The sequence below is a fragment of the Tachyglossus aculeatus genome, chromosome 14 (assembly GCF_015852505.1).
Source record: "Tachyglossus aculeatus isolate mTacAcu1 chromosome 14, mTacAcu1.pri, whole genome shotgun sequence".
In the NCBI taxonomy this organism is placed as follows: Eukaryota; Metazoa; Chordata; class Mammalia; order Monotremata; family Tachyglossidae; genus Tachyglossus; species Tachyglossus aculeatus.
This window is the reverse complement of record NC_052079.1, coordinates 42347032-42374130: the sequence shown is the minus strand read 5'-3', so window position 1 is coordinate 42374130 and position 27099 is coordinate 42347032. Positions and strand designations below refer to the sequence as shown.

Genomic DNA, 27099 nt, shown 5'->3' with positions numbered 1-27099 from the left:
GATACTTTAACTTACTGGTAAAGTTTTTACCTCATGATTTAGAACCCTAGTACCCAAACTTTATGATACTAAGTGGCTATGAAATTAATATTTTTTTCAATGTCATTAGCATTGTCCTACCATTATTTAGGTAGATATCTGTTCAACAGTGTACTCTAATTTGTTGATTTAATATGTTGATTATCTAGTCTAGTACATTTCCAGATATAAAGTGACCATTTCACGTGTAAAAAATATTAATTTTTTTTTTTTACAAAGCACTGCAAGATGATATTTATGTTCAGATTTTCACTTGAGGTACATTACATTCAGAATATTAGCATGCATGGTGTTTTTGCCGAATAATTATCACTTTATAGATGATGTATTAGTGCCTGTGCTTTTCTTATTGAGCAACTTTACTTCGATTGAATTCCTACACACCTGAATCCCAAATAATAGTTTAGGTTTGTGTTACTCAGAAGTAGGCCTCAGGTGTGCTAGTGGAAGTGCCTCTTTCCAGCGACTTTAAGAGACTAGGTAAGCACTTGATAGTCTCCCCCCAGCACTCAACGTGCATATCTTTACACTTTGCCATTTCCCCTTCCTCTAATTTTAATAATGATGTTGATAGTTGTTAAGTGCTTACTACGTGCCAAGCACTGTTCTAAGCGCTGGGGTAGATAGAAGGTAATCAGGTTGTACCACATGGGGCCCAGAGACTAATCCCCATTTTACAGATGAGGTAACTGAGGCCCAGAGAAATGGAGTGCCTCGCCCAAGGTCATACAGCAGACAAGTGGCAGAGCTGGGATTAGAACCCACATTTTAGAGAAGCAGCATGGCTCAGTGGAAACAGCCCGGGCTTTGGAGTCAGAGGTCATGGGTTTGAATCCCGGCTCCGCCAACGTGTCAGCTGTGTGACCTTGGGCAAGTCACTTAACTGCTCGGAGCCTCAGTTCCCTCGTCTGTAAAATGGGGATGATGACTGTGAGCCCCACGTGGGACAACCTGATCACCTTGTATCCCCCCAGCGCTTAGAACAGTGCACATACTAAGCGCTTAACAAACGCCATTATTATTATTACTATCTTCTGAGTCCCAAGCCCATGTTCTGGCCATTAGGCCATGCTCCTTGTCGTGTCCGTCGTGTTTTAATGCCTGTCTTCCCTCAGGAGGTAAGCTTTTTGTGGCAGGGATCGGGTCTATCAACTCTACTCTCCCAAGGACCCAGTTGAGAACGCTTAAAGAAGTAAGTGTTTTATAAATGCCATTGGTTTATTGATCGAGTTGACTGAAAAACATGGCACTCAGGAGGGGCTCCCTAATCCTTTGCGTTTTCCTCTCAATCCCCTCAGATTTCCCGGGCATCGGTTGAGGGCCCCAAGCGGTTGAGGTGGTTGGGAAAGTAGGTTTGGGTGCGAAAACACGGGGGAACCGAGAAGCAGCATGGCTCAGTGGAAAGAGCCTGGGCTTTGGAGTCAGAGGTCATGGGTTCGAATCCCGGCTCCGCCAACGTGTCAGCTGTGTGACCTTGGGCAAGTCACTTAACTGCTCGGAGCCTCAGTTCCCTCGTCTGTAAAATGGGGATGATGACTGTGAGCCCCACGTGGGACAACCTGATCACCTTGTATCCCCCCAGAGCTTAGAACAGTGCACATAGTAGGCGCTTAACAAATGCCATTATTGTTATTATTATCTTCTGAGTCCCAAGCCCATGTTCTGGCCATTAGGCCATGCTCCTTGTTGTGTCCGTCACGTTTTAATGCCCGTCTTCCCCTCAGGAGGTAAGCTTTTTGTGGCAGGGATCGGGTCTATCAACTCTACTCTCCCAGGGACCTAGTTGAGAACGCTTAAAGAAGTGTTTTATAAATGCCATTGGTTTATTGATCGAGTTGACTGAATAAAATGGCACTCAGGAGGGGCTCCCTAATCCTTTGCGTTTTCCCCTCAATCCCCTCAGATTTCCCGGGCATCGGTTGAGGGCCCCAAGCGGTTGAGGCGGTTGGGGAAGTAGGTTTGGGTGCGAAAACACGGGGAACCGTTGGTCGCGCGCCGCCTGGGGCCTATCTCCCACCAGCCGTTAACGGCCAGAGGGCCGCCCCTTTGAAGCCCCTCTCGCTCAGGAGAACGGCAGTGGGCCACGTTCGGCTCTTCTCGATTGACCTCCCAAGAAGTGGCTTCCCTCTTCACCCTCTTCTCCAGCCTTTAGCAGGTGCGTAGTTTATTTATCCAAAAAAAGCTCCTCGACCGACCCCACCTGACCGCGCCCAGCAGGGTCTAGAGGTGCAAGGGTCTTCAGCGCTTCACAGGCTGCTAGGGCCTCGACTGAGGTAAACCCTACTCGCTTTCCTCCCTTCAAGGCCCTACTGAGAGCTCACCTCCTCCAGGAGGCCTTCCCAGACTGAGCCACTTCCTTCCTCTCCCCCTCGTCCCCCTCTCCATCCCCCCCCCATCTTACCTCCTTCCCTTCCCCACAGCAACTGTATATATGTATATATGTTTGTACATATTTATTAGCCCACTGTTGGGTAGGGACTGTCTCTATATGTTGCCAATTTGTACTTCCCAAGCGCTTAGTACAGTGCTCTGCACATAGTAAGCGCTCAATAAATATGATTGATGATGATGATGATGATTTATTAATTTATTTTACTTGTACATATCCTATTCTATTTATTTTATTTTGTTAGTCTGTTTGGTTTTGTTCTCTGTCTCCCCCTTTTAGACTGTGAGCCCACTGTTGGGTAGGGACTGTCTCTGTATGTTGCCAATTTGTACTTCCCAAGCACTTAGTACAGTGCTCTGCACATAGTAAGCGCTCAATAAATACGATTGATGATGATGATGATTTATTACTTTATTTTACTTGTACATATCCTATTTATTTTATTTTGTTAGTATGTTTGGTTTTGTTCTCTGTCTCCCCCTTTTAGACTGTGAGCCCACTGTTGGGTAGGGACTGTCTCTGTATGTTGCCAATTTGTACTTCCCAAGCGCTTAGTACAGTGCTCTGCACATAGTAAGCGCTCAATAAATACGATTGATGATGATGATGATTTATTACTTTATTTTACTTGTACATATCCTATTTATTTTATTTTGTTAGTATGTTTGGTTTTGTTCTCTGTCTCCCCCTTTTAGACTGTGAGCCCACTGTTGGGTAGGGACTGTCTCTATATGTTGCCAATTTGTACTTCCCAAGCGCTTAGTACAGTGCTCTGCACATAGTAAGCGCTCAATAAATACGATTGATGATGATGATGATGATGATTTACTACTTTATTTATTTATTTTACTTGTACATATCCTATTCTATTTATTTTATTTTGTTAGTATGTTTGGTTTTGTTCTCTGTCTCCCCCTTTTAGACTGTGAGCCCACTGTTGGGTAGGGACTGTCTCTATATGTTGCCAATTTGGACTTCCCAAGCGCTTAGTACAGTGCTCTGCACATAGTAAGCGCTCAATAAATACGATTGATGATGATGATGGTTTCTGGTAGTGTCGGCGCCTGCCGTGTTTCAGGGTGAAAAGTTGTGTCTGTCAGCAGTAGGATGGCAGCTATGGCCCCTCATCTTCCTGGCCCTTTCACCATGTGGGCTGTTTGATATGGGTGATGTCTGGCTGAGAAATGTGGTTCAGGCCAACAGCGGCCTCATTTCGGTCTCAGAGGGCCCCAAAAGAAGCTTGGTAAAGTATTATCGCTGACTCACACCTTTGACCAATTACCCTTTTTAAATGTTGCATAACATACCTTTCCCATGGAATGAAAATGGATAAAATACTTAATTTGCTTGATCTTGGGAGTTTCTCAGAAAGGACAAAAAAGCAGCGTGGCTCAGTGGAAAAGAGCACGGGCTTTGGAGTCAGAGGTCCTGGGTTCAAATCCCAGCTCTGCCAATTGTCAGCTGTGTGACTTTGGGCAAGTCACTTAACTTCTCTGGGCCTCAGTTCCCTCATCTGGAAAATGGGGATTAAGACTGTGAGCCCCCCGTGGGACAACCTGATCACCTTGTAATCTCCCCAGTGCTTAGAACAGTGCTCTACACATAGTAAGCGCTTAATAAATGCCATTATTTGAGAAGCAGCATGGCTCAGTGGAAAGAGCCTGGGCTTTGGAGTCAGAGGTTGTGGGTTCAAATTCCGGCTCTGCCAATTGCCAGCTGTGTGAGTTTGGGTAAGTCACTTCACTTCTCTGGGCCTCAGTTCCCTCATCTGTAAAATGGGGATGAAGACCGTGAGCCCCCGTGGGACAACCTGATCACCTTGTAACCTCCCCAGCGCTTAGAACAGTGCTTTGCACACAGTAAGCGCTTAATAAATGCCATTATTATTATTATTATTATGTAAAGAGTTTAAGCAGCAATGTGGCTTCCATAGCTTTACTTCTTGACAATAGAGCATCTGTTTTTGTCTTTTAAAGTTCCAGAGGTGGACGCCAAAGATGCCTTGATCTTTTTTGAAACTTTAAGTGTAAAACATTCATTTAAAGAAATGGTGTTTTTTTTTCAAATTTCAAAACTCTACCATCTTAAAATAAGGAATAAAGGCAATTTAAGGGATTATCGGTATTCATTACAGTGAGAAGTTACTCGGTCATGTCAACCAGCGGGGAAAACCCTACTGTGACATCTGATGAAACCATTATTAAGGATGAGAAGGATGAAGGTGCCTTTCAGGAAGAAGAAAATAAAGATCTGAGAGGATCTCAGGAGGATGTTGAAAAAGGTAAAATACTTGCTATCTGTGATTTATTTATTCTGTTATTTATTTATTTATGTATGTATAATAATGATGATGGCATTTATTAAGCACTTACTATGTGCAAAGCACTATTGTAAGCGCTGATATATGTATGTATATTATTGTCCGTCTCCCCCTTCAGACTGTGAATTTGTTGTGAAATGTGTCTGTTTATTGTTATATCGTATTCTTCCAAGCGCCTAATACTGTGCTTTGTATACAGTGAGCGCCCAATAAATATGATTGAATGTAATGTAATCTATATAGTAGGTTGCAGTATTTAGTACTACGTATCTTCCTCTCACACTCCACCCCACCTCAATCAGTGGTATTTATTGAGTGCTTACTGTGGTTAGAGCACTCTACTCAGTGCCTGGAAAAATATAATTCCAGGGAGTTGGAAACACACAATCTTTGCCCTCAAGTAGCTTAGAGTCTAGTGGGAGAGAAATACATTACAGATAGGGAAAACAGAGCGTATAAGAATAATGTACAAAAGTGCTGTGGGGTTAGGTGAGTATTAAAGTGCCTAGGCAGTCTGGACCCAAATGCATAAGCAATGCAGAAAGCAGGGAGAATGGGGTATGGGAGGTAAGAGGTTAGACAAGACGGGCTTCCTAGGGGACATAAGATTAGCTGGCTTTTTTTTTGTTCCTAGCCCTCTTCAGAAGTGAATAATGAGTACACTGTGCCTTAAAACCCAGTAGGACTGATAGGAAAGTAAACAAACTAAATTGTAATAATCTACAGAGGTCATGGGTTCTCATTCTGGCTCCACCACTTGTCTGCTGTGTCACATTGAGCAAGTCACTTAGCTTCTCTGTGCCTTAGTTACCTCATCTGTAAAATGGGGATCAAGCCTGTGAGCCTCACGTGGGACAGGGACTGCATCCACCCCGAGTTGCTTGTATCTACCCCAGCACTTAGTACAGGGGCTGGCACACAGTAAGCGCTTAACAAATACAAGTATTATAATTATCCACCCCCCTATGTTGTGTGAATTTTGTGTGCCATAAGGTTTCCTAAAGAGACAAAAGGAGGTCTTAAAATGCTTCAGTCAGACTGAAAGATAACCTTATTAGAGACCTGAACTTTCAGGGCAAGCTCTTCATCTACCCAGGTGCCAAGCAGATCTAAATTACAAATGGGTGGGCTCATAGAGCTCTTTTTCTTCTATCCTTGCTTGCTGTCCACAACCTTGGTGTCATCCTCGACTCCGCTCTCTCATTCACCCCTCACATCCAAGCCGTCACCAAAACCTGCCGGTCTCAGCTCCGCAACATTGCCAAGATCCGCCCTTTCCTCTCCATCCAAACCGCTACCCTGCTAATTCAAGCTCTCATCCTATCCCGTCTGGACTACTGCACTAGCCTTCTCTCTGATCTCCCATCCTCGTGTCTCTCTCCACTTCAATCCATACTTCATGCTGCTGCCCGGATTATCTTTGTCCAGAAACGCTCTGGGCATATTACTCCCCTCCTCAAAAACCTCCAATGGCTACCGATCAATCTGCGCATCAGGCAGAAACTCCTCACCCTGGGCTTCAAGGCTGTCCATCACCTCGCCCCCTCCTACCTCACCTCCCTTCTCTCCTTCTACTGCCCAGCCCGCACCCTCCGCTCCTCCACCACTAATCTCCTCACGGTACCTCGCTCTCGCCTGTCCCGCCATCGACCCCCGGCCCACGTCATCCCCCGGGCCTGGAATGCCCTCCCTCTGCCCATCCGCCAAGCTAGCTCTCTTCCTCCCTTCAAGGCCCTGCTGAGAGCTCACCTCCTCCAGGAGGCCTTCCCAGACTGAGCCCCTTCTTTCCTCTCCCCCTCGTCCCCCTCTCCATCCCCGTCTTACCTCCTTCCCTTCCCCACAGCACCTGTATATATGTATATATGGTTGTACATATTTATTACTCTGTTTATTTATTTATTTATTTTACTTGTACATTTCTATCCTACTTATTTTATTTTGTTGGTATGTTTGGTTCTGTTCTCTGTCTCCCCCTTTTAGACTGTGAGCCCACTATCGGGTAGGGACTGTCTCTATGTGATGCCAATTTGTACTTCCCAAGCGCTTAGTACAGTGCTCTGCACATAGTAAGCGCTCAATAAATACGATTGATTGATTGATTGATTGATTGTCCATTTAAAAGATTTCAAGTTTGAGGTGAATGGGAAATCACGGTATGGTTGGTAATGGTACTTTACTGGGCATAAAGTAGTTTCACAGAACAACTCCCAACAGCCTCTGGTAATTGCTGATACGTAGTTGGGCACCCAAGAAGTGAGCAAGGCTCTGGATTTCAGAGATGCACTTCATCAATGGAGAGAGATTGTATATTTCTGGGTTTCACAAACATCTTGAGGATTTTAAGGTCTCATTCAAAATACCCTCCAACTATTCAATATTTCAAGACAGGATAGAGTGTAGAGGAAGCCATGATTAATAAACTTTTGTTACATTCTTTGAATTTCTTGAGCTTTTAATATTATGAAGGATGAAGTACCAGCTAGAAAAAAAAAACATTGACATTCTTGGACCAAGATCCAGAAATGAAAATAATTGTCACAATAATATTTGGAACTTGGCATTTGGGAGAGTAGCTGTTTTACAAACAGATGTCTGCTGGTTTCCAGTCCCGGGTCTGCCAGTTCCCCACTGTATGACCTTGGGCAAGTCACCTAACTTTTCTATGTCTCATTTTTTTCCTCAGTAAAGTTGAGGATTCACTTAACCTGTTCTCCCTCCTACTTGGACTGTGAATCCCATGTGGGACAGGGATTGGGTGTGACCTGATTTTCTTGTATCTGGACACATAGTAAGTGCTTAATCAATACCACTGTTTTTTAAAAACTTCTAAAATTTGAATCCCCTTCAGAAGTCAAAATAGAAATGTTATTTGTGCTTAATGTTTGTTGTTAAACAGCTTGTATTTCCTCTTAAAATAATATAAAATTGTCAGGTAACTTTCTGACTTGACAGTTATTCAGATGTTTCAACAGAAACATCTACTGACCTGGCAAAATAATCGAACTCTTTTATGTTGTATCCATTTTAGGTCAGACTTCAGTAGCTGATGAGGCTGAAACAAAAAATCCCGGAGATATTCCTCGTGAAATTGATGAGGTATACACGTGGTAAGTTGCTTAAAATATTTTGCTTTTAAGCCTCAGCCAGCAACAAACACTTTGGCATATAGTAAAAAAGTGTAGAATACTTATAGAGTATATCTATTCCAAGATACAGTAGCATATACTTTTATTTTCAATTATAATAATGAAAAATATGATTCTTATAGGGTTGAAATCCAAAGTTTGATGGATGGATTTGAAGGTATGTTTTGAAAATTAATTATATTTTTTAAAATTGCTTTGTATGTGAACTGTGCTATTTAAATTAAAAATAGAAAACCATAGAACAAAAATAGTCAAATTTGGATCCTAAGTTTATGCATCTTTTTGACTGTCCCAAAATTGGTAGGATGATAGCAACGATTATATGTCAAACAGTCGTGAAGGAAATGCCCATATACTTTGAAAGTTGGCTGCCTCTTACTTCTATAGCACCTTCCCAAGTGCTGCGTGAAACAGTCAACAAATTAACTTCCCTCCCCTACCCCAGTGCTGTGTAGTACTGTTTGCACCCTTCTACAGTCTTTAATGAATCAATGACTCCCAACTATTCCGACTCATTTGCCCTCTTGCTTTTCCTCCCCCAAACTATCACTGTGTACGATTAGGTGGTGTAAAAAAAAAATATTTAATTTCCTCTAAAATATCAGGATGAGGCAATTTTGCGAGTAAATGTGCTATAGAGTTTACACTTCCCAGCTGTAGAAGTTAGGTTCCCCAATAAACCTACAGTTAGCAAAAACACAGTTAGTGGAGCAGCACTTAGAACAGTGCTTTGCACATAGTAAGCACTTAATAAATGCCATTATATAAATTAAATGCTTATGGATACCGTTATAGGACTAAAAGGAATTAGCATTCTGTGCTCTCTATCACACTGGGTTAAGAAGATTTGTGCTCCAAAAAAGTTTCCTTAGCTTGTTCTATGTTCAAATACTTAGGAAAATCACAATTACAGTAACTTTTAAAAATTTGGTTTAAAATACTGCAAGCCCTGTTCTTAGATGTCCATTAGCATTATACAAGGAACTGAATTGTAAGTTAAGTAAATAGTTACAATTAGGTTCCCTGTGAATTATTAATGAGCATCCTTTAAAAAGAAATACAATGAATAGGGTGCTGAGGCCAGCAACAAAAGCACAATTGGCTTGAAATTGCAAGTATCTTTGGCTATGTCACTCTAAAAATATATGTACCTTGGTAGCTAAAATGGAAGCAGAATAATAAGACTACATACTTATAATCAATTCTGGCAAAGTCATGATTTCAATTAGTACAATTAGATGGTTTAAAAATATTTTAACTTCCTCTAAAATATCAGGATGAGGCAATTTTGTGAGTAAATGTGATCTAGGGTTTATACTTCCCAGCTGTGGAAGTTAGGTTCCCTAATGGACCTAACGTTAGCAGAAACACAATTTTTGTCTTATGCTGTTCTGTCGTGTAAAATTAAATTAAATTCTTATGGATACCGTTATAGGACTAAAACAAATTAGCATTATGTGCCCTCAGTCACATTGGGTTAAGATTTGTGCTCCAAAAAGTTTTCCTAAACTTGTTCTATGTTGTTCAAGTACTTAGGAAAATCACAATTACAGTAACTTTTAAAATTTGGTTTAAAATACTGTGCACCCTGTACTTAGATATCCATTGTGCTTCACGCTGTTACTGTATTCATTCATGGATTATTTTATCAGTAATTTATTAGCATTATACAAGGATCTGAACTGTATGTAAATAGTTACAGTTAGGTTCCCTGAGAAATACTGAGTATCCAGTAAACAGAAACACAATTAATAGGATGCTGAGGCCCGCAAAAAATGCAATTGGCGTGAAACTGTTAGCAGCTTCATTGCTTCCAATCAATCAGTACGATTGATTGATTGATTCCAGTCACTCAGAAGTGTATATACCTTGTTAGCCAAAATGGAATGCAGAATGACTATATACTCATTACCGTCGTCAGTTCTGACAGATATCTGATTTCATTTCATTTATCTGAATTCACTTGGGATGTAAGGCTAGGTGGGTCACTGGAAATGGGTCTACATGGGTTCTAGGTGGGGGTTTCTCAAATATATATAATTTGATATCCTAGCCATCAGTGTGTTTTTTAGTATGACTCTTGCCCCGTCTAGGTGTAGAAGCAGATCAGTGGGTAAGTAGATTGGTAGGGTGGGTGGGTTTGTGTTTACCTTTATTTCTTCCCAACCCTGGGCAATGGTCATACATTTCTCCAAGTGATTTTTATAGAAATAAATCTCATTAATTCAGATCTCAGATTTTGAGCTCCACATGGGTGTAGGATCACATCTAATGTTTACTTCATCTGAGTTTTAGAAAGGGCTTCTGAAGCTAAAAAAAGTCTTAAACTAATTTTTCTAGAAGAAAGTTTTCAAAGAAAGTTCATGCCTTGTGGAATCAATCGGGCCAGTACACTTTTACTTTGTTATAATACTGAACAAACTTTAATGCCAATTTTGACTCCCATGTAATGGAATTTAACAAAATTATTTTACAAAATGAGATTTTAACGACTGTCTATTTCAATGGAGGTCATACTAGCAGGATTCTTCTTGAGGTGATGAAAAGATTGGGACAATATATTAAATCTTCACTCCAAATGAATACCCAGAATATTGGGCAACATGAGCAAGAAGAAAGGTAAGATTTGCAGGGGGTTGCCTCTCTTTTGGTGTTTTTATTTTCTGATTATCCCTGTTGCTTAATTGTTCTTCATGCCTGCAAGTATTCTGGAGGGAGATAATTAGTTTTTATGGGCCTTTATTTCTATGCAAAACATTATGAGCCCAATTCTCACCTGGAAAACACCATGGATTTAGCAGCAGCACACGCTTTTAGGTGAAGGGGAGCCTCCCTCTTCTTATTCCATATTATGCTCTCCAGACCCATACAACTTGGTATTTTGTTGGCAACAAAAGCTGAAGTCCAGTGTTAGGATTTCATGGGATTGGTCTCACTATGGGGCAGATCTGAGTAGCCCATTTATTGGTCGTGAAAATGTGTCCAGACTTCAGGTGTGCCTCAAATGTATTAATGAATCATATTTATTGAGTGCTTACTGTGTGCAAAGCACTGTACTAAACTTAGTGCCCATTTTACAGATGAGGTCACTGAGGCACAGAGAAGGTAACTGACTGGCCCATAGTCACACAGTAGACATGTAGCAGAGCTGGGATTAGAACCCAGGTCCCCTAACTCCCAGTCCTGTGCTCTATCCATTCGGCCACGCTGGTTTTTTCCTCTCCATCCACCAATTTATCCTCATTCTTCACTGTCACTGCTAGGGAGATTTGTGTGTGGACCAAAAAGGTTTGTAAAAATCAGTAAATAGCACACTAGCACAAATGATTGTCTCCCTGATTTTATACTCTGACCATAGACAAGGTTAAACTTCTCAATATCAAAGTAGTAACACTCTAATATGCAAGTGCTGTAAGCCTCAGAAAATCTCATGGTTTCTTTTGTAAGTTTTTGGGCTGTTTGATACAGTCAGTTCTCCTACATGTGTAGTTGTGTTCTCAAAATATCCAACTTGGACTGCAGGACAGTCCTGGCTAATATTTCTGTATCTGCCCCAGCACTTAAAATAGTGTTTGATATGTAGTGTGCACTTAACATGCCATAAAAAAAACATAGTGTCACAAAAAAATTGGCATACTCACTTTGACCAGTGCCACTCACGTGAGCAACCATTTCTTCATTTACCAATTTGTGGATTGTTATTGTTTTTATTACAGTATTTACTAAGCATGTAACACATGATACATGCCAAGGTAGATTCAAGATTGTGAGATTAAATAGTCTTTGTCCTCCGTGGGGCCTACTATTTTATCCCCACTGTACGGAAAAGGGAACGGAGGCACAGAAAGGATCATATACCCAGTCACACAAAAGCCAGTGTTAGAGCTGGGATGAGAACCTGGACTCCAAACTCCCCAAATCTATGAAGAGTGTTTCTAATTCTTCAATAGCATTCTATTCAAACTGTGTACAGCAAAGTTGTTCTGGCTGTATGTTTCATAGTGATAATAGCAGCATCTGGTTATTTTGCATTTTCAGGGAAGAGACCGAAGAGGAATCTTTCCAGAAGTTCCTGAATGCGTTTCAGGAAGACGACGAGGCAGTTCAGATATTCGAGGATTTGTACAACAGTGTAACTAAGTATACCTTATTTCTTTTAAGATGAGTTTACTATGTTTAAAATATAATCGGGACTAAAAAATATGGACATCAGCTCAGGACAGTGACTCACATTTTTTGGTCTGGTGGAAGACCATGGAAAATTCCAGGTCTAACTTTTGTGTAATTCACTAGTTATGTAAGTGCTCACAAAATGCCAGTGTACCATGTCATTTTCCCTCAATGGGTAATCAGGAATCATGTCGGTCTGTGGTATCTCACTTATCAGCTCAGTTCCATGGCCCTGCAGTTCAGAAGTACCCTTCTGGCACATATCCCAAGCTTTAGTCCCTAGAGAGCAGAATGCAATTAGGTGTTTGTGCCTGGGTCAGGAAACCTATTCATTTTTGAAGGATTTGGAGAGGTTTAAGATTAAGTAGGGCTAAATGGATACATATTTTAGAACGTTAGTCATTGTCAGGACATGCAAGTCAAAAACACTGACTTGCAATCAAAGATGGGACACCCAAATAGACTTGAACTCCTAGCATAACCTGTCTTTAGAGAATGTGTAAAGTCATCTACTTTACATTTCATGGAGTTCACTGTGGAAAAAAACCTTTGCAAATAATGGAATATTTCAGCAAAATGGGGGTTGCCAGCCCCCTTCTCCAGATGATGAGGACCTGCAGCCCGGATTGGGGAAACTAATCCATCACTGTGCCATTCACATAAGATTTGTGTTGCCAACTTGTACTTCCCAAGCGCTTAGTACAGTGCTCTACACACAGTAAGTGCTCAATAAATGCGATTGATTGATAAGACTTCACCCATCCAGGACTGATGCAAGGGCTGAAGAGGCACCAGAGGCATAAGGGCCCGGGAATCCTTATTATCAGGCTACAGGCTCATTTTTGACAGGAGATTCCAACTTTAATTAAAAAAAAAGAAAGTACTCATCTGAATAGGTAGTTTACATTCATTTCAGACTGCCAAATTCTTTGAAAGGCCAAGTAAAGTGGTAATTTGTGCTTGACTTGAATATTGAGATGATTGCTAGCTACAAAATTATGACCATGTAGCTTTTAAAGTTCCAAAAAGGCTTTTAACAGAAATGTTCTTATTTTTAGGCTACTGAGAAAAAGGAAAATGAAATCATTTTGACAAATGCACAAAATGAAATGGAAAAACATTAGCATTACAAAGCAAGCTTTTGTCAGACAGGGTAAGTATTATGATCATCTTGTTTACCCAGATATGTACAGTCCACTTAGTTTAGGTTAAACGTTGTCAAAATTCCTCTTAGATTGTGAGTCCCACGTGGGACAAGGGACTATGTCCAATCTGATTATTTTGAATCTGCCCCAGTGCTTAGTATAATGCTTGGCATATCTAAGCACTTAAATACCATTATTTAATACTAAACACAAAAAATATCATGCCATATTTTATTTGACCAAACACATATATTATCAGTAAAACATTTGTTTAGTAATATCTCCTTTCTTGTTACAGCAGCAGCAGCAAGAAATGGCAAGTTTCCACAAGTTTCTTCAGTCCATGTTATTTTGATGGCTCTTGGAAGAAAGAACTTGTACCTAAGTAATATATAATTACATCCATTAGCTAAGGGAGATATAAGTTGTTGCTGAGGTTTAAAAAGTTTAAGATGTTATACCTGAGTTAAGTTTGCATTTTATGAAACTGTTATGCATAGAAAGCTTTACTGCAAAAAAGCAATGTCTGTTCCATATAAACATCTGAAATGCACCTTTTCATCTACGTATTAGCAACTCTGCAGTTAACTATCAGGCCCTTCAGAGTTTTGGTATTTATTTTTTCAACATGAACAATCTTGCACCAATAAAGTTTCAGCTGATTTTACTTTTGGAGTCTCTGGGTCTTTATCGGAACACAATAAAAATCACAGATTAAAGATGAAAAGCTTGCATCACTATTGCCGGAACAGAAGCGGGGGAGGCAACAAAAGCTTTAAAATAGACATGCAATCCACAGTATTTTGATACATTCAATAGGGTTATGGAACTGATGTGAAGATAATATAAGATTTAATACACTGAGCCCGATCAAATGGGGCCACTTCATAATAAATCTATATTTCAAAGTTAGTGATAGTAATGCTAAGGCATATAATTGGTATGCTTAAATAACAGCAATATTTCTCCACCATGCTTTTGGCAGTGCTTGAAGACATTTGACATATGTAGAGTCTTAGCCAGTTCCTCAATATAATTACCGGTTAATCAAAAGCAATTAGATTAAAGCATCTAACAATACTCTTATGGTAGATAGGAAATATTCTAAACCAACTTGTCTAAAAAATCCATGATAAATTTCTATATTTACAAATACATGGAAGTATTGTTTTACATTTATAATCAAATCTGTACAATATCAGACAATGCATTTTTTTTTACAGGAACATGTGAAATCTACAATCATGAATGTTGATTTAATAAATACAATTGATTGGCAAGTGCTGTAAATAACGGACTTATCACAAAAATAAGTTTTCAGTTGCTCTCTTCCCTAATTATGACCAGGCCTGCACAGACAGGACAAGGCTCATTTTTTTTAGAGAAATTTTGTGGAAAACCTGCAAAATGATGAGAATTGGCTTGGGACAAGTCTAAAATGTAAGGATGGTGAACCGTTTGGGAAGAGGTCTCTACAAACAGGAACACTGTTTTCAGGACCAACTTGGATGACAGTTAGTTAATCTGCCTGGTAGATGGAGAGGTCTTCTAGCTATCTCCTGGCAGGTTGACAGGACTTATAAAAATCAAGCCTATCCTATCTGAGAAAAAAGTGTATTTGGGGAGAATATTGCTTTTGCACTCTGCAACTGTGGCCAATAAAAACATTTTCAGAGGATCCAAAGCTTCATTAAGTTTTGCCCATTAGGAGGAGAGGAGTATGACTTTCTCTCATGAAATCTTCAATTTTCTTATTTCCCCAAATTTGAATATTCTCCTAAATTTTCTAAAGCAAGTCCATACAGATTCTCCTTTCTAGTGAAGTGGTAGAAATCTGTCCAAACCCAAAGTGATCATTTCTTAAAATTAAGGGGACACTTTTAAGATCATGGCTATATGTAAAGTATTTTTTTCCCCATTTACTGGCAAAGAAAATCTTGTGGAGCTTGAGAATAGTTTATTTTCTTCCTGCTAGTAATTGCCACCAGATACCATAGTCCTCCACAAACTTTTAAAAAAAAGAAACTTATGCTCCCTTAAGTGACCAAAGAAATTGGAGTGGGGAAAACATGAAGTGAATCTTAAAAGATGAATTAGTAGGGTTTCGATCAATAGTGATCCTATTCCTAAATAGGAACTATGAAAGTATTTGGCTAGCAATGAAAAGCTGAAAACATTTAATTAAATGGGCCAATTCTGGTAGTAATTTTCTAGAAGCAGCCAATATTTCCCTACCGTTTTTAACGAAATTCTGATATTTATACTAATTAGTGTAGGAAAATGACAAGAAATTGAATGTCCTTGCTGCCTACCTGGCCAGTAAAATTGAATATGATATGGTATTCACACACAAATTTGGTCCTGTTGATTTTCTCTGCTAAGGGATTTCTCATCAAAACCACTGGTTTAGTCTTTTCTGCCAAACTCCTACCCACAAGTGGATGCCTGACAATTTCAGGTACAAAAAATACAATTTGTGGGTAGAGTGGGAACGTCCCTAAAGCTGGGATCCAAGTGTTCAGGTAACACGTTCAGGACTTTTTGGCAAAGAAAGCCAGTGGCTTTTGGCTTCAGTGTCCCCCCACCTTCTCGCTAAAAATGATTTTAATATGTAAACATATAGGCTATAATTCATATAAGTCCACTTCTAAAAACAAACACCAAGGTTTCATGTAAAACGTACCTAAAAAAAATTGTCACCCTTAACAGTAAAATAGTAATAGGTGTTAACTTTCCTAAAACAGAGTATTCTAAAGGTTTTCAGACTCCATTCAAATAACTTGTATTAGTTTCCAGTGGTTACTTAATGAAAAAATTCTAAAGCAGGAGTGATGTTGGAACCTTTCTTCGAGTTAGATGGGCTCAGAAAAACAGAACGAGAGATTTTAGTTGTGAAGTATGTGTGCCTTATATATGCTGAGTCTCCCTTTACTTCAGTATCATTTTGTAAAGCAAAATGAACCAGCTTCAACCATTTGCTAAGCCACTAGTTCTGACTGCCAGTGAATAAACCACAGAAATAACATAAAAGATTTGTTTTCCAGTTAAGCCAGAAAACAGTCTGTTAGCCTCATAGTTCAATCAAATAAGTAAACAATATCCAGTAATAAGGGTTACACTAAGTAGCAGCCACCAAAATGAAGTTTGTTTTTCACTTTTTAGCTGAGGCTAAAAAGTAGGAAACATTTCTATAGAAAAAAAATCTATAGAAAGATATCCTTGGTTGAATCAACGATTGAAATGCTTTATTAGGTACCTTCAACTGAATTGATCTAGCCATTAGTAAGAGATTATGAGTGATGGACTTTCAAGATGGTAAGGAAGAGCTGTAAAGAATCCAGGTTTCGGGGTGCATTAGGGAATGGCACGGAGATCACCTCACTGGACAGTTCAAATACACCCAGCCTTGGACTCAAATTGCATGCATTCTGCACTGAAAGACCTCAAAACTTTACACAAGTACAGTGGCAATGTTTAATAAACAATACTTTTTAAAATTAAGCCTAAAATCAGCATTTAACCACAAAGGCAAATACCTGCTACAGGTGAAACCTATATATAAATAAATAATAACCACCTAAGTTGTAAAAAAAAACCCTGTAGCAAGAGAAAACAAAGGCACTATTGACATGCTTGTGATTCTCATTATATATATGGTTTAGATAGCATTTTTGGAATGTTTCAGTTTCATCTGTACTTAGATTTGCAGCTGTTCGCTCTACCACACCACTAACAACTGAAATTCCCATCTCTAAATTTGCTTCTAAGGAATAAGTATATTATATTTTTATATCCATGACCAAAAAATTGCAGGACTGCCAATACAGTGAATGGAATCTGCAGGACTCATATTTAAATATCTTATTTGATTGGCATTATGGCCCCAGATTAAAAAGCTTTTCATGGAGTTGGTTTTCTTGAAAAGCATCTGTATCTGTATTCCTTAGTGGGAGATTTCCTTCATTTAAATGGTCCCCTAACTGCTTCTCCTCTTCTCCTTGGGCTATTAGTCAGTCATTATGGTTTTGAACCTGTTCAGGAGCTTGATGACTTGCAATCCTGAAGACACATATATTAAGGTGAGCTGCAATCTGCAGGCATACAGCAGTGGAGTATCTCAGCAAATCAAACAAGGATATACACTTGTAAAAAATAAAAGAAAAAGTTGGTTAAACATTCAACATCACTTCAGGCTTGTTGCAAAAAAGAAAGTGAGAGCACTTTGCAAAATAAATAAGTACACAAATTGATCAGATATGCCATATTAAATTCTGACACACCTATGCCAAAACAACAGCCCTCAACCCCACGAGGATCTCCTCATGGTTCCCTAAACCGACTCTGGGAACTAATTCTCTGATCTCTTCTAAACCCTTCTTTTTTAGGGTTTATTTTTTGAAATACGTTTACCAAGGAGCACGAAAACAACTGACAGGTTGCAGGAGTTAGTATTTACCAAAGGTAATTACAGGCAAAACAACCTGAAGTCAACGGTGCTCACCCTTTATATATGCCCATACTCTTAACAGTGATCAACACATACAGTCCTCTGAATTAAAAAAAAAAAATATATCAAAGTTGGCATGTAGGAAAATTCTGTTGAATATGAGCTATGGTTTACTTTTGATCAATGAAGTTACTGAGACCCTGCTCAACAAAACCAATCTGCAGCAGCTAAAAACAGTGTTCTAACATTCATAATTAGTCTTAGAATTGTATTCAAAATGTTCAATTTGAAAGCAACAACATCAATTCAATAAAGTTATAAACCAAAACAAAGTATTTACTTACCATTGCTATCCACAGAATTATATATTCATCTATAAAACTGTTAAAATACTGATTCAGAAACAGCAGGCCTGGGCCAATAAATGCAGTGTCTTGAAGGTACAACTCGCTTTTGGTCATGTGAGCAATCTATATTTATATGTATAAAAACAAAAGTAAATAGACATCCAACTACAAAACTTAAATTTGCTATAATCAGAGGCAAGTGCTTAAGATGGTTCTTTATTTTAAAATAAAAGCTTTGTAAGACTAGAGAAAATCTGAAGTCTGGGTCTGACCTGACTACCTGTACCTCAGTGCTTGGCATACAGTAAGAGCTTAAATTCCACAAATGGCATTATAATACAAAAAGAATGTAATAAAGGCATACAATAAATTATCCCCTCCACTCAGCTAAGCCTATACCTTAAAGTAATGTTTCTCAACCTCCACCCAAGTGGTTCTGGGCTTTGGTCCTATAGTTTCGAAAATCCTTCAGTGTGAATGGAATATGTAGATAGGAAAACCATATTTATAGCACATACTGTAGAAAATCCCTCTAAACTGTATACCCAACAGTTACCTAAAGCAAAAAGATCACCAGTCTAGAGGGTCAGGGTAAGAATCACTTACTTTGTTGTGTCCTTCTAGGTGAAAAAAACTGATTTTAATCACCTTGAGGAAATGGCTAATATTACATTGCTTTCCGGGGAGACCACAACTCTCTTATCAATGGGATTTAAGCCCCTACTGATACAGAGCACTGCATTAACTATAAATTTTAAGTTACTTTATAGGCAGGGCTCAACGTACCAATTCTATTGCACTGTCAAACACCTAGTGCAGTGCTCTGCATCTATTGGGCACTCAATAAAATGCTTTGAGTTGGGGAGAGCAGCAACAAAAAATACACTCCCTGCCCTCTGAAGGAGGCAGGCACACACATTATTTACAATAGAGGGAGCAGGAAAGAGTTACTTATTTTCTGTTCTTGTTTCAGAGTTCAAATTTTAATTGTAATTCCATTTTTTCTTGATTTGACTTAGAAAATAATTTCCAGGCTAAACCTTTAAGCCAATTATTTCAACCTCACTTAAGAGACTTAAATTTAGCTGTCCTTAAATTGTCCACACTTGAACTTTGGATAAATTTACTAAAATCCACTGAAGTCCAAGAGTGATTTAAATTTTTATTAAATTTTACATTAAAAAAGTGATAATAAACACTCTTTATCTTACTACACAAACCTCCACCTTCTAGTTTGGTTGCTGCTTCTCTCCATCAGCCACTCACCCAAACCGTTACCTCCACAGCTTTCCTGTCTTGCCCAAATGTATCTTCTCCAGAATGGAGAAGAGAATATGGAGAAGCAGTCTGGCTCAGTAGAAAGTGCCCGGGTTTGGGATTCAGAGGTCATGGGTTCTAATCCCGACTCCACCACATGTCTGCTGTGTGACCTTGGGCAAGTCACTTAACTTCTCTGAGCCTCAGTTCCCTCATCTGTAAAATGGAGATGAAGTCTGTGAGCCCCACGTGGGACAACCTGATTACTTTGTATCCCCCAGTGCTTAGAACAATGCTTCGCACATACTAAGCACTTAACAAATGCCATTATTATTATTAATAATAATAATAAAAATGGCAGCTGGTGACAGAGTGCTTTAAAGAAGTGGAAGTGAGAACTCTTGTGAGAAAGAGACAGAGAGCATCAGTGCATGTGTGTAAGGTTGGGTAGAATGGATAAAATGAGAAACAAGTGTAAGTGTGTGTTGGGGGAAGGTGATTAAACTGTCTCAGACTAATTGAGCAAAATCAATTTGCCATTTTATCAATGATATTTACTCCATCCCAGAGCACTGAGGAAAATATTCCTTATACTCTGTTTCCCCTATCCTTAATTTATTTTTAATGTCTGTCTCTCCCTGTACACTGTAAACTCCTCGGGGGCAGTACAGCTTTGTTGTACTGTGCTTTCCCAAGCACTTATTAGACTGCTTTGCACCCAGTAATCACTCAGTTATTCAGTTTTCAAAAATACAAAGACTGAGCAAACTACAAAAACTTTTCAAATCATTTACTATGCAAAACGATTTTTCCTCTATGAAACTAGATTTTGAACGCTGTTCAAATCGATGCCATGCTGCTGTTGAAAGCAATATTGGCCCTTATCAAACTATCATTTAAAATAAAAAAGAACTAAGCAAAACAAATTCAATACTACTTACTCTTTAGAAACTTGACAGAACTATTTTATTAAAGGGGCACTTATGACTGGAATTTAGGTAAACATTTTCCTTCCTGAGTTCAACTATTAAGTTTTGAAGATAACACACAGGAAGCCTCTCCTTGCCACCCTAACATTTGAAAAAAAGTCCTAGTTTCACACCTGGACTGAGTAAGTAAGTACAGAAGCTATTTACCAAGTAAACATTTGTTAATAGGAGTGAAAGTAAGCAGGAACCCCAACCCCTGAAATGATGTTCAAAGTGGATGTCAGACCAACTCTGTTATATTGACCTCTCCCAAACACTTAGTACAGTGGCTGCACATACTAAGTGCTCAATAAATACAACTGATTGACTGATTGATCCCCTCTCTCGGGCTTACGTTTAGCCCAGAGCTTTACCTTTCTCATCTCAGAGCGAAGATGAACACACTGACGTCACGGAACAAAGCCACTGCATCACGATTAAGTACTTTATTCGGTCTCTCACCCTTTGCAAAGGGATTCTTATCCCAGGCTGGAGAGGACTTCATTATCGTCTCCTGCCCCGCATGTTGTGCTCACACACGATACTCCTCCCCTCCCTGTCCTCAGCTCACATATGATGCCCATGCCCTTGAGGTAAAATACATTTGGTACTTTCATCCCTGGTTAACTTTATAATTCTACAATTTCAATCATTCCGCTATCATTCTTGCAAAGTGTTCAGTGGCACAAGAGGGGACTGAAAAGTAATCGAAGAAGTAAGACCCACATCACCAGTGATGTACTAAATTTGCTATACTTAAGTACACATCAAATACAGAAGCAAAATTTCTTACCACTAATTTTTGTGTGACTTTAGAACTCACACACCCAAATGTTAAGGCATATAGACACGGGTGCTTTTCAAAAAGTTGAGATGCAGATTTCTTATAGATCATTATCGCCAGAGCGATAATTAGTCCTATGTGAAGTCCAGGTGACAAAACACTTGTACCCTACAGGAGAAAAGAACAAAGTTGGGATTTTCACCGTATTATTTTTGACATCTTATGTATTATCCTCTGATTTCAACTACAATACCTGTCTGGCAACATTTTTCTTAAGGATAAACATTCACTTTAAAACTACTAGAAAAATGAGTACTAGTGGCATTTATTGAGCACTCATTTGGTGCAGAGCATTGTACTAAGAGTTCGGGAAGTAGAGGTAAAAAGTGGCATGGTCCCTACCCACAAGTAGCTTAAATCTACTATAGGAGAAAAACATAAAAATATTTATAGGAGTAATTAAAAAAAAAGAATTGCCTAGACATATAAAAGTCCTGAGAATGGGTATGAATAATTAATCCATGAAAAGCATTTATTGAGCGACTACTATGTACAGAGCACTGTACTAAGCACTTGGGACAGTACAACAGAGAAAGTTCATACACACTAGAGTCAACTGCAGGGTTTATAGCCCTGGACCTTATTCCACTTCCCTGACTGCCACACTTTCCAAGCGCTTAGTACAGTACTCTGCACATAGTAAGCGCTCAATAAATACGATTGAATGAATGAATGAACTCAAAGCCTGACAATGGACTCCACCACCCCGTCAACGCTTCTACTGGACTTCCAATGCCATCTGTGCCCTTTCCTTTCTGCCATATCTGTTAAATGGCATTCACTGACTTCAGGACACGGTTGGAACTATTCCCAACTTGCCACTTGTCTGTGTGACCTTGGACAAGTCACTTAACTTTTCTACGCCTCAATTTCCTCAAATGTAAAATGGGGATTCAATAGTTACGAAAGGGGGCCCCAAATGGGACGGGCTGTGTCTGACCTGATGACCGCCTATCTACCCCAGTGCTTAGAATATTGCTCGACGCACAGTACGCGCTAAACAAAAACCATTATAAAAAAAAGTCCCAGCAACTTACTTCCTGGGACCACTGAAACATCACTGCACATTGAAAACACTGCATGTGCAGTAACACAACCAGAACTGAATTGAGATTACTGGGCTGTATTTAGATACAGCGGCTTGAGGGCTGATAATAGCATATGTCAGGGCTTGTTTGGATTTCTGGAAAGCTTCGGTCCCAACTGAACCATGGCCCCTTTCTATTACAAGCCACTGCTGAATAGTGCATGTTCAGCAGTCCCTGTCTGTTCAAGGGGGCAAGAGTACATGCATGACACTAGGTGTACAATCTTGTCTCAAAGGGGAAATTCAGCTACAATATGAGCCTGCGCTCCTGGAATAGCCCAGGAGTTTCCATGGCAGGGTTTATCAGAGCTTATCCTAGTAGTCAAGGTGAGTGAGTTGCTGGTTAGGGATAAAGCCTTGACATTCTTTTGCATTAACCACATCAAATCATGGTACAAAGTCCCATGTGGCACTAGTACTATAATAAATGTAAAAAAACAAACTTATCAGTCTCTAGTTTTTGACATTTGGCCAAGTCAGTTTGTAATATTCTCGAACATTTTATACTCCAAAACAGATCAATAACAAAGAACATCATACCAGTCAAAAAATATAGTTCATTTTACAACTTGTATTTTTAAACTGTCACATTTCATCGACTACTAAATTACCCTGCCATTAAAAAAAAAAAATCAATGATGAAAGGTAGACGAAATATTTCTAAAGTGTCTTACCGCTATGGTAGATCCATTCTTGCCAACTCCACCACTCAGGATTACATGGAAATAATTTGAGCAGGAAAACAATGCTCCAGCCACAATTCCAAGAACAGGAAAGACCTTCAGTTTTAGTTCAATCATGGGGATCTTTAAAGGGAAGGGTGGAGGGGAGAAAGGGAGGCAAGAGAGAAAGAAACCATCAAAAAAAAGTGTGGACTTTTAGCTCAATTAAAGTAACAAAAATGGCTAAAATTCTACAGAAAGTGAGAGTACTCTGGGGCCTTAGGCAATGAACTATTCCTTTTCTTGAAACTACATGTTCAATTTCAGGAGTCATCCGACTAACCAAACAAAAGTTGATTTCTTGCTGAGCTGAATCAGCTAAAATCTATTAACATGTGATGGTTGCTTAATTGAACCTTTCACGTGAAAAAGTATAGTTCATTGTAAGTCAGTTAATAAGGTAACATCACAGGAAAGGCAAACACCATCTGCTTGCTTTATGTATCAGTCACATACTACTATGTGTATGCATGCATTTTTGCACACTACAGAATGTCTAAAAATAGATCTTTAGCAAAACATTTACCTTTGACAGTCAATTGCTGTTTCAAGAAAGCTTCCCGAGGCAGCAAAGGGTTAAAAAGAGGGCATTATGAATTTCCAGAAGCGATAACCTATGCCTTTTAAAATATTTTGAAATACTACAATGTCAACAAACTACCACATTTCAAATTATGGAACAGTTAACCCCAGAAAACTAAAACGACCAGTTTATTTGGTAAACAATAACTGGGAACTCTTTCGGGCTTCTCCTAAGGCATTCTTGAAATTTTGTTGACCAAAAGAAAATTGTATTTTAAGGCTTAAATGAACTTCATTAGTGTTAAGCTAAGTAAAATATTTAACAAACATAAGCAGCCTGCCAAGCCCTTGGATTAAGTGGTTCTATTACTTGTGAGGGCAAATGCCTAAGAAGGGGGTTATACAATATAACCATTTTGTTTTCTGAAAATATACAGATCTTAAAATGGAGGTTGATTACATTAATATGCTTATTGGAGAAAATTAAGTTTTTACTATGTAAAATTTCTTTGTTGAAGTTGTAACAAGAGCTTGGCATAGTGAGAGTTGGTTTGATGTTTATATTAGGCAGATGGGGTCTTTTTCCTCTATGGGGTATTAAATTCATGCATAGGAAATCACCATCACAATAAAGAAGCATTTGGGAAAGAAGGCATCCTAAAATAGGAAACAGGGTGCATGTACAGGGAGAAGAAAGAAGAAAAGAACCAAGTTAAGTGCAAAATATTAAGTAGAAGTTAGGATTTTCAAAAGGAAATGAACAATATATCTCTATCCTCATACACCAGAGAAGCAGCTTCAGAGAAATGCAAATTTCACATCTTTAATGAGACTTACTGTGTAATCCCACATTGTTGTTCCTCCAACTGCAGATAACAGAAAGAGAATGATTATAGCTATCTGAACTTCTGTTACATCCACCCTAAAGAGCGAAGGGAAAAGAAAAAATGCCGAGCTCATTTAGATTCAGAAATCTCAGCAGCTGTTCTAACATAAGTGAGAAAATCGCTAACACTTTAAGGTGGCAGTACAAGTCTTTTGCCAATCACCTACTTCATTAAGAGCCATGAAGGGGACTCCCCTGATGCTTTTACAGAGTTATATAAAAGAATAACTAACTTGCTGCACACAGTATCTAGTACAAACAATATGGATGCTAAGATTTTATTAGAGGGAAGAAAATCTAAGCTGATTAAAAAACATAAATGGGTTAAACTATATAAAAATAAGACAACATAGTTAAAACAGCTTCAAAAAAATAAAATTATTCCGGAATACTCATTATCAGGATTAAACTCACTTTGGTCATTCTTACTCTTATTTTACTATAACTTTAAGTTCTTTAACTGGACTTTCAGCTAATTTTGATTTGCAGAACTAGACAGGACTAGAAGTAGGGCATCCAGGTAAATTGAGAGAAATTTAGAAAAACAGTTTGGGTTTTTCTTTTTATATTGATTAAGATGAACTGAAGAAAGATCATTTACAATTTAATTAAATGGACTATTTACTAGCTTTTGTGTCAGAGATAAAATGACTGAGGACTGATGAAGGGACTAATATGTGGTCTGAAAATGCAGAAATGAGATTCATCATTGAAAACGTGCCATTTGGTGGGAAAAATACTAGAAAACAGACCTAAGGGCAGACTGTTAAAGGATTCTCTTTTTTGTACAATAATTCACAGAATATTTCCAAGAAAACTAAAAGGAATGTGCCCATTTAACTCCTGTATTCCCTTATATGTAAAAATATTGGTTAACCATTCTGTTTTCACGTGCCATCCCCATCTATGCTCACTTAGCGGGTGGAGTCTTTGAGACGGAATGAAAATGGCTCAAACACCACAGGTACCAAATACCACAACAAAATACAGAAAGTGTCAATGGTTACAGGTAGTATGAAAGGGATTCTTGATCACCCAGTCTCATTGGCCTCACATTGTAGTTTCACCTTCAAATCCAAAAGTGTGTGGAAAGGTGAGTGAGCACACTGAATAGTTATGAATTTAAAAAAAGAGATGAAAAATACAGTATTTTCAATAGCAACAGAATCAGACTCTGTTTTTAAAATGTATGGTTTGTGTGAAGAACTGGAGCTTCGTTTAAGATCTGTTACCAATCAATGGTATTCACTGAGTGCTTGCTGTGTACAGAATACTAATTCCGAGGACTTAACACAAGGCAAGAATTAATTCATGGATAAACTTCATCTGAATTCTTGTGTTTTTCCTTTCCTTATGCCAAGGAAGCCAATTTAACAAATCAATCAGTGGTATTTACTGAATGCTCACTGTGTGCAGAGCACTGTACTAAAAGCTTAGCACAACCGAGTACAGTACAGTGAGTACAATAAAGGTTACAAATCCTTGCCATGGGAAGCAACGAGGCCTAGTGGTTAGAGTGTGGGCCAAGGAGTCGGAAGGACCTGGGTTCTAATTCAGAACCCACCACTTGTCTGCTTGGGCAAGTCACTTCACTCTTCTGTGCCTCAGTTACTTCATCTGAAAAATGGGGATTAAGACTGTGAACCCCATGTGGGAAAGGGGCTGTGTCCAACCCGATTTGCTTTTACTCACCCCAGCACTTAGAAGAGTAATACCACAATTACTATTATTATTATTGTTATTAAGGACTTGGATTCTAGTCCTGGCTATGCCACTTATCTGCTGTGTGACTTTGGGCAGCAAGTCACTTAACTTCTCCGTGCCTCAGTTACCACACCTGTAAAATGGGGATTTTTTTATGGGACATGGACTGTGTCCAACCTGATTAGCTTGTGCAGTGCTAAGTACAGTGCCTGGCACATAGTCAGTGCTTAACAAATAGTATTAAAAAAGGAGCTTGCAATCTAGCAAGGGAGACAGACATTAAAATAAATTATAGGTAGCATAAAAATATGTACGTAAATTTTGTGGCTCAGGGGGTGGGGTGAGTTCCCTAAGAGGTAGGGGATATAGGCTCAAGGGAGGGGAAATAGCATGGGGAGATGAGAGATTATTCAGGGAAGTCTTCCAGAAGGGGATTTAAGTTTAGTAGGGCTTTGAAGACGGGGAGGGTAGTGGTCTGCCCGATGTGCAGCAGGAGGCAGTTTCAGAATGTAGGGAAGACATTAGCAAGATCAACGGCAGGAAACATAAGAACAAGGCACCGTGACTACACTAGTATTAGATAAGTGAAGTGGGCAAAGGGGTTATAGTGGGAGAGAAGCAAGTAAAATAGGGAGGGAGAGAGCTGACTCATTGACAGAGTTGATGGTGAGGGATTTCTGCTTGATATGGTGATGGATGGGCAACGATTGGAGGCTTCTGAAGCATGAGATGAGTGAAGAATGATAATGACAATTGTGTTACTTGAGTGTTAACTATGCACCAAGCACTATAGCAGACAAGATAATCAGGTCAGTCAGTCCCTGTCCCCCACAAGGCTCACAGTAAAGGGGAGAAGAGGTACTGAATCCCCATTTTAGGGATGGGAAACGGGCACAGAGAAGTTACATGACTTGCCCAAGGTCACACAGCAGGCAAGTGGTAGAGCTGGGATTATAAACCAGGTCGTGACGCCCAGACCCGTGCTCTTTCCACTAGACCATGCTGCTTCTCTGCTTCTGTTTTAGAAAAATGACTCAGGCAGCAGAGTGAAGGATGAACTGGAGAGGGGAGAGACAGAGGCTGAGAGGAAGGAGGTAAGGAGGATT

General features: G+C 39.3%; 2 protein-coding genes across 2 annotated transcripts in view; one reads left to right on the top strand and one right to left on the bottom strand.

Moving 5' to 3' along the window:
* The first annotated feature begins 1984 nt into the window (after positions 1-1984).
* On the top strand, positions 1985-13876 carry LOC119936947 (synaptonemal complex protein 3-like). Its single transcript, XM_038756543.1, has 8 exons — positions 1985-2194; positions 4563-4709; positions 7777-7855; positions 8017-8051; positions 10405-10513; positions 11933-12026; positions 13123-13217; positions 13508-13876. The coding sequence occupies exons 2-7, from the start codon at positions 4580-4582 to the stop codon at positions 13186-13188; spliced, it is 513 nt and encodes a 170-aa protein (XP_038612471.1). The 5' UTR covers positions 1985-2194; positions 4563-4579; the 3' UTR covers positions 13189-13217; positions 13508-13876.
* Positions 13427-27099, bottom strand: part of CHPT1 (choline phosphotransferase 1) — a 29423-nt gene continuing 15750 nt past the window's right edge. The window contains exons 4-9 of the mRNA XM_038756541.1: positions 24241-24325; positions 22834-22965; positions 21022-21180; positions 18001-18126; positions 17241-17351; positions 13427-13590 (exon numbers count right to left, since the gene is read on the bottom strand). Coding sequence (XP_038612469.1) covers positions 13546-13590; positions 17241-17351; positions 18001-18126; positions 21022-21180; positions 22834-22965; positions 24241-24325 — 658 coding nt within the window. The 3' untranslated portion in view covers positions 13427-13545. The remainder of the gene's footprint in view (positions 13591-17240; positions 17352-18000; positions 18127-21021; positions 21181-22833; positions 22966-24240; positions 24326-27099) is intronic.

Bases quoted from the DNA above. Each gene is read 5' to 3' on its own strand.
- LOC119936947 (XM_038756543.1), top strand. From the start codon at position 4,580: ATGTCAACCAGCGGGGAAAACCCTACTGTGACATCTGATGAAACCATT. The intron at 4,710-7,776 runs GTAAAATACTTG...TATCCATTTTAG, and splicing joins TCAGGAGGATGTTGAAAAAG to GTCAGACTTCAGTAGCTGAT. The intron at 7,856-8,016 runs GTAAGTTGCTTA...TGATTCTTATAG, and splicing joins ATTGATGAGGTATACACGTG to GGTTGAAATCCAAAGTTTGA.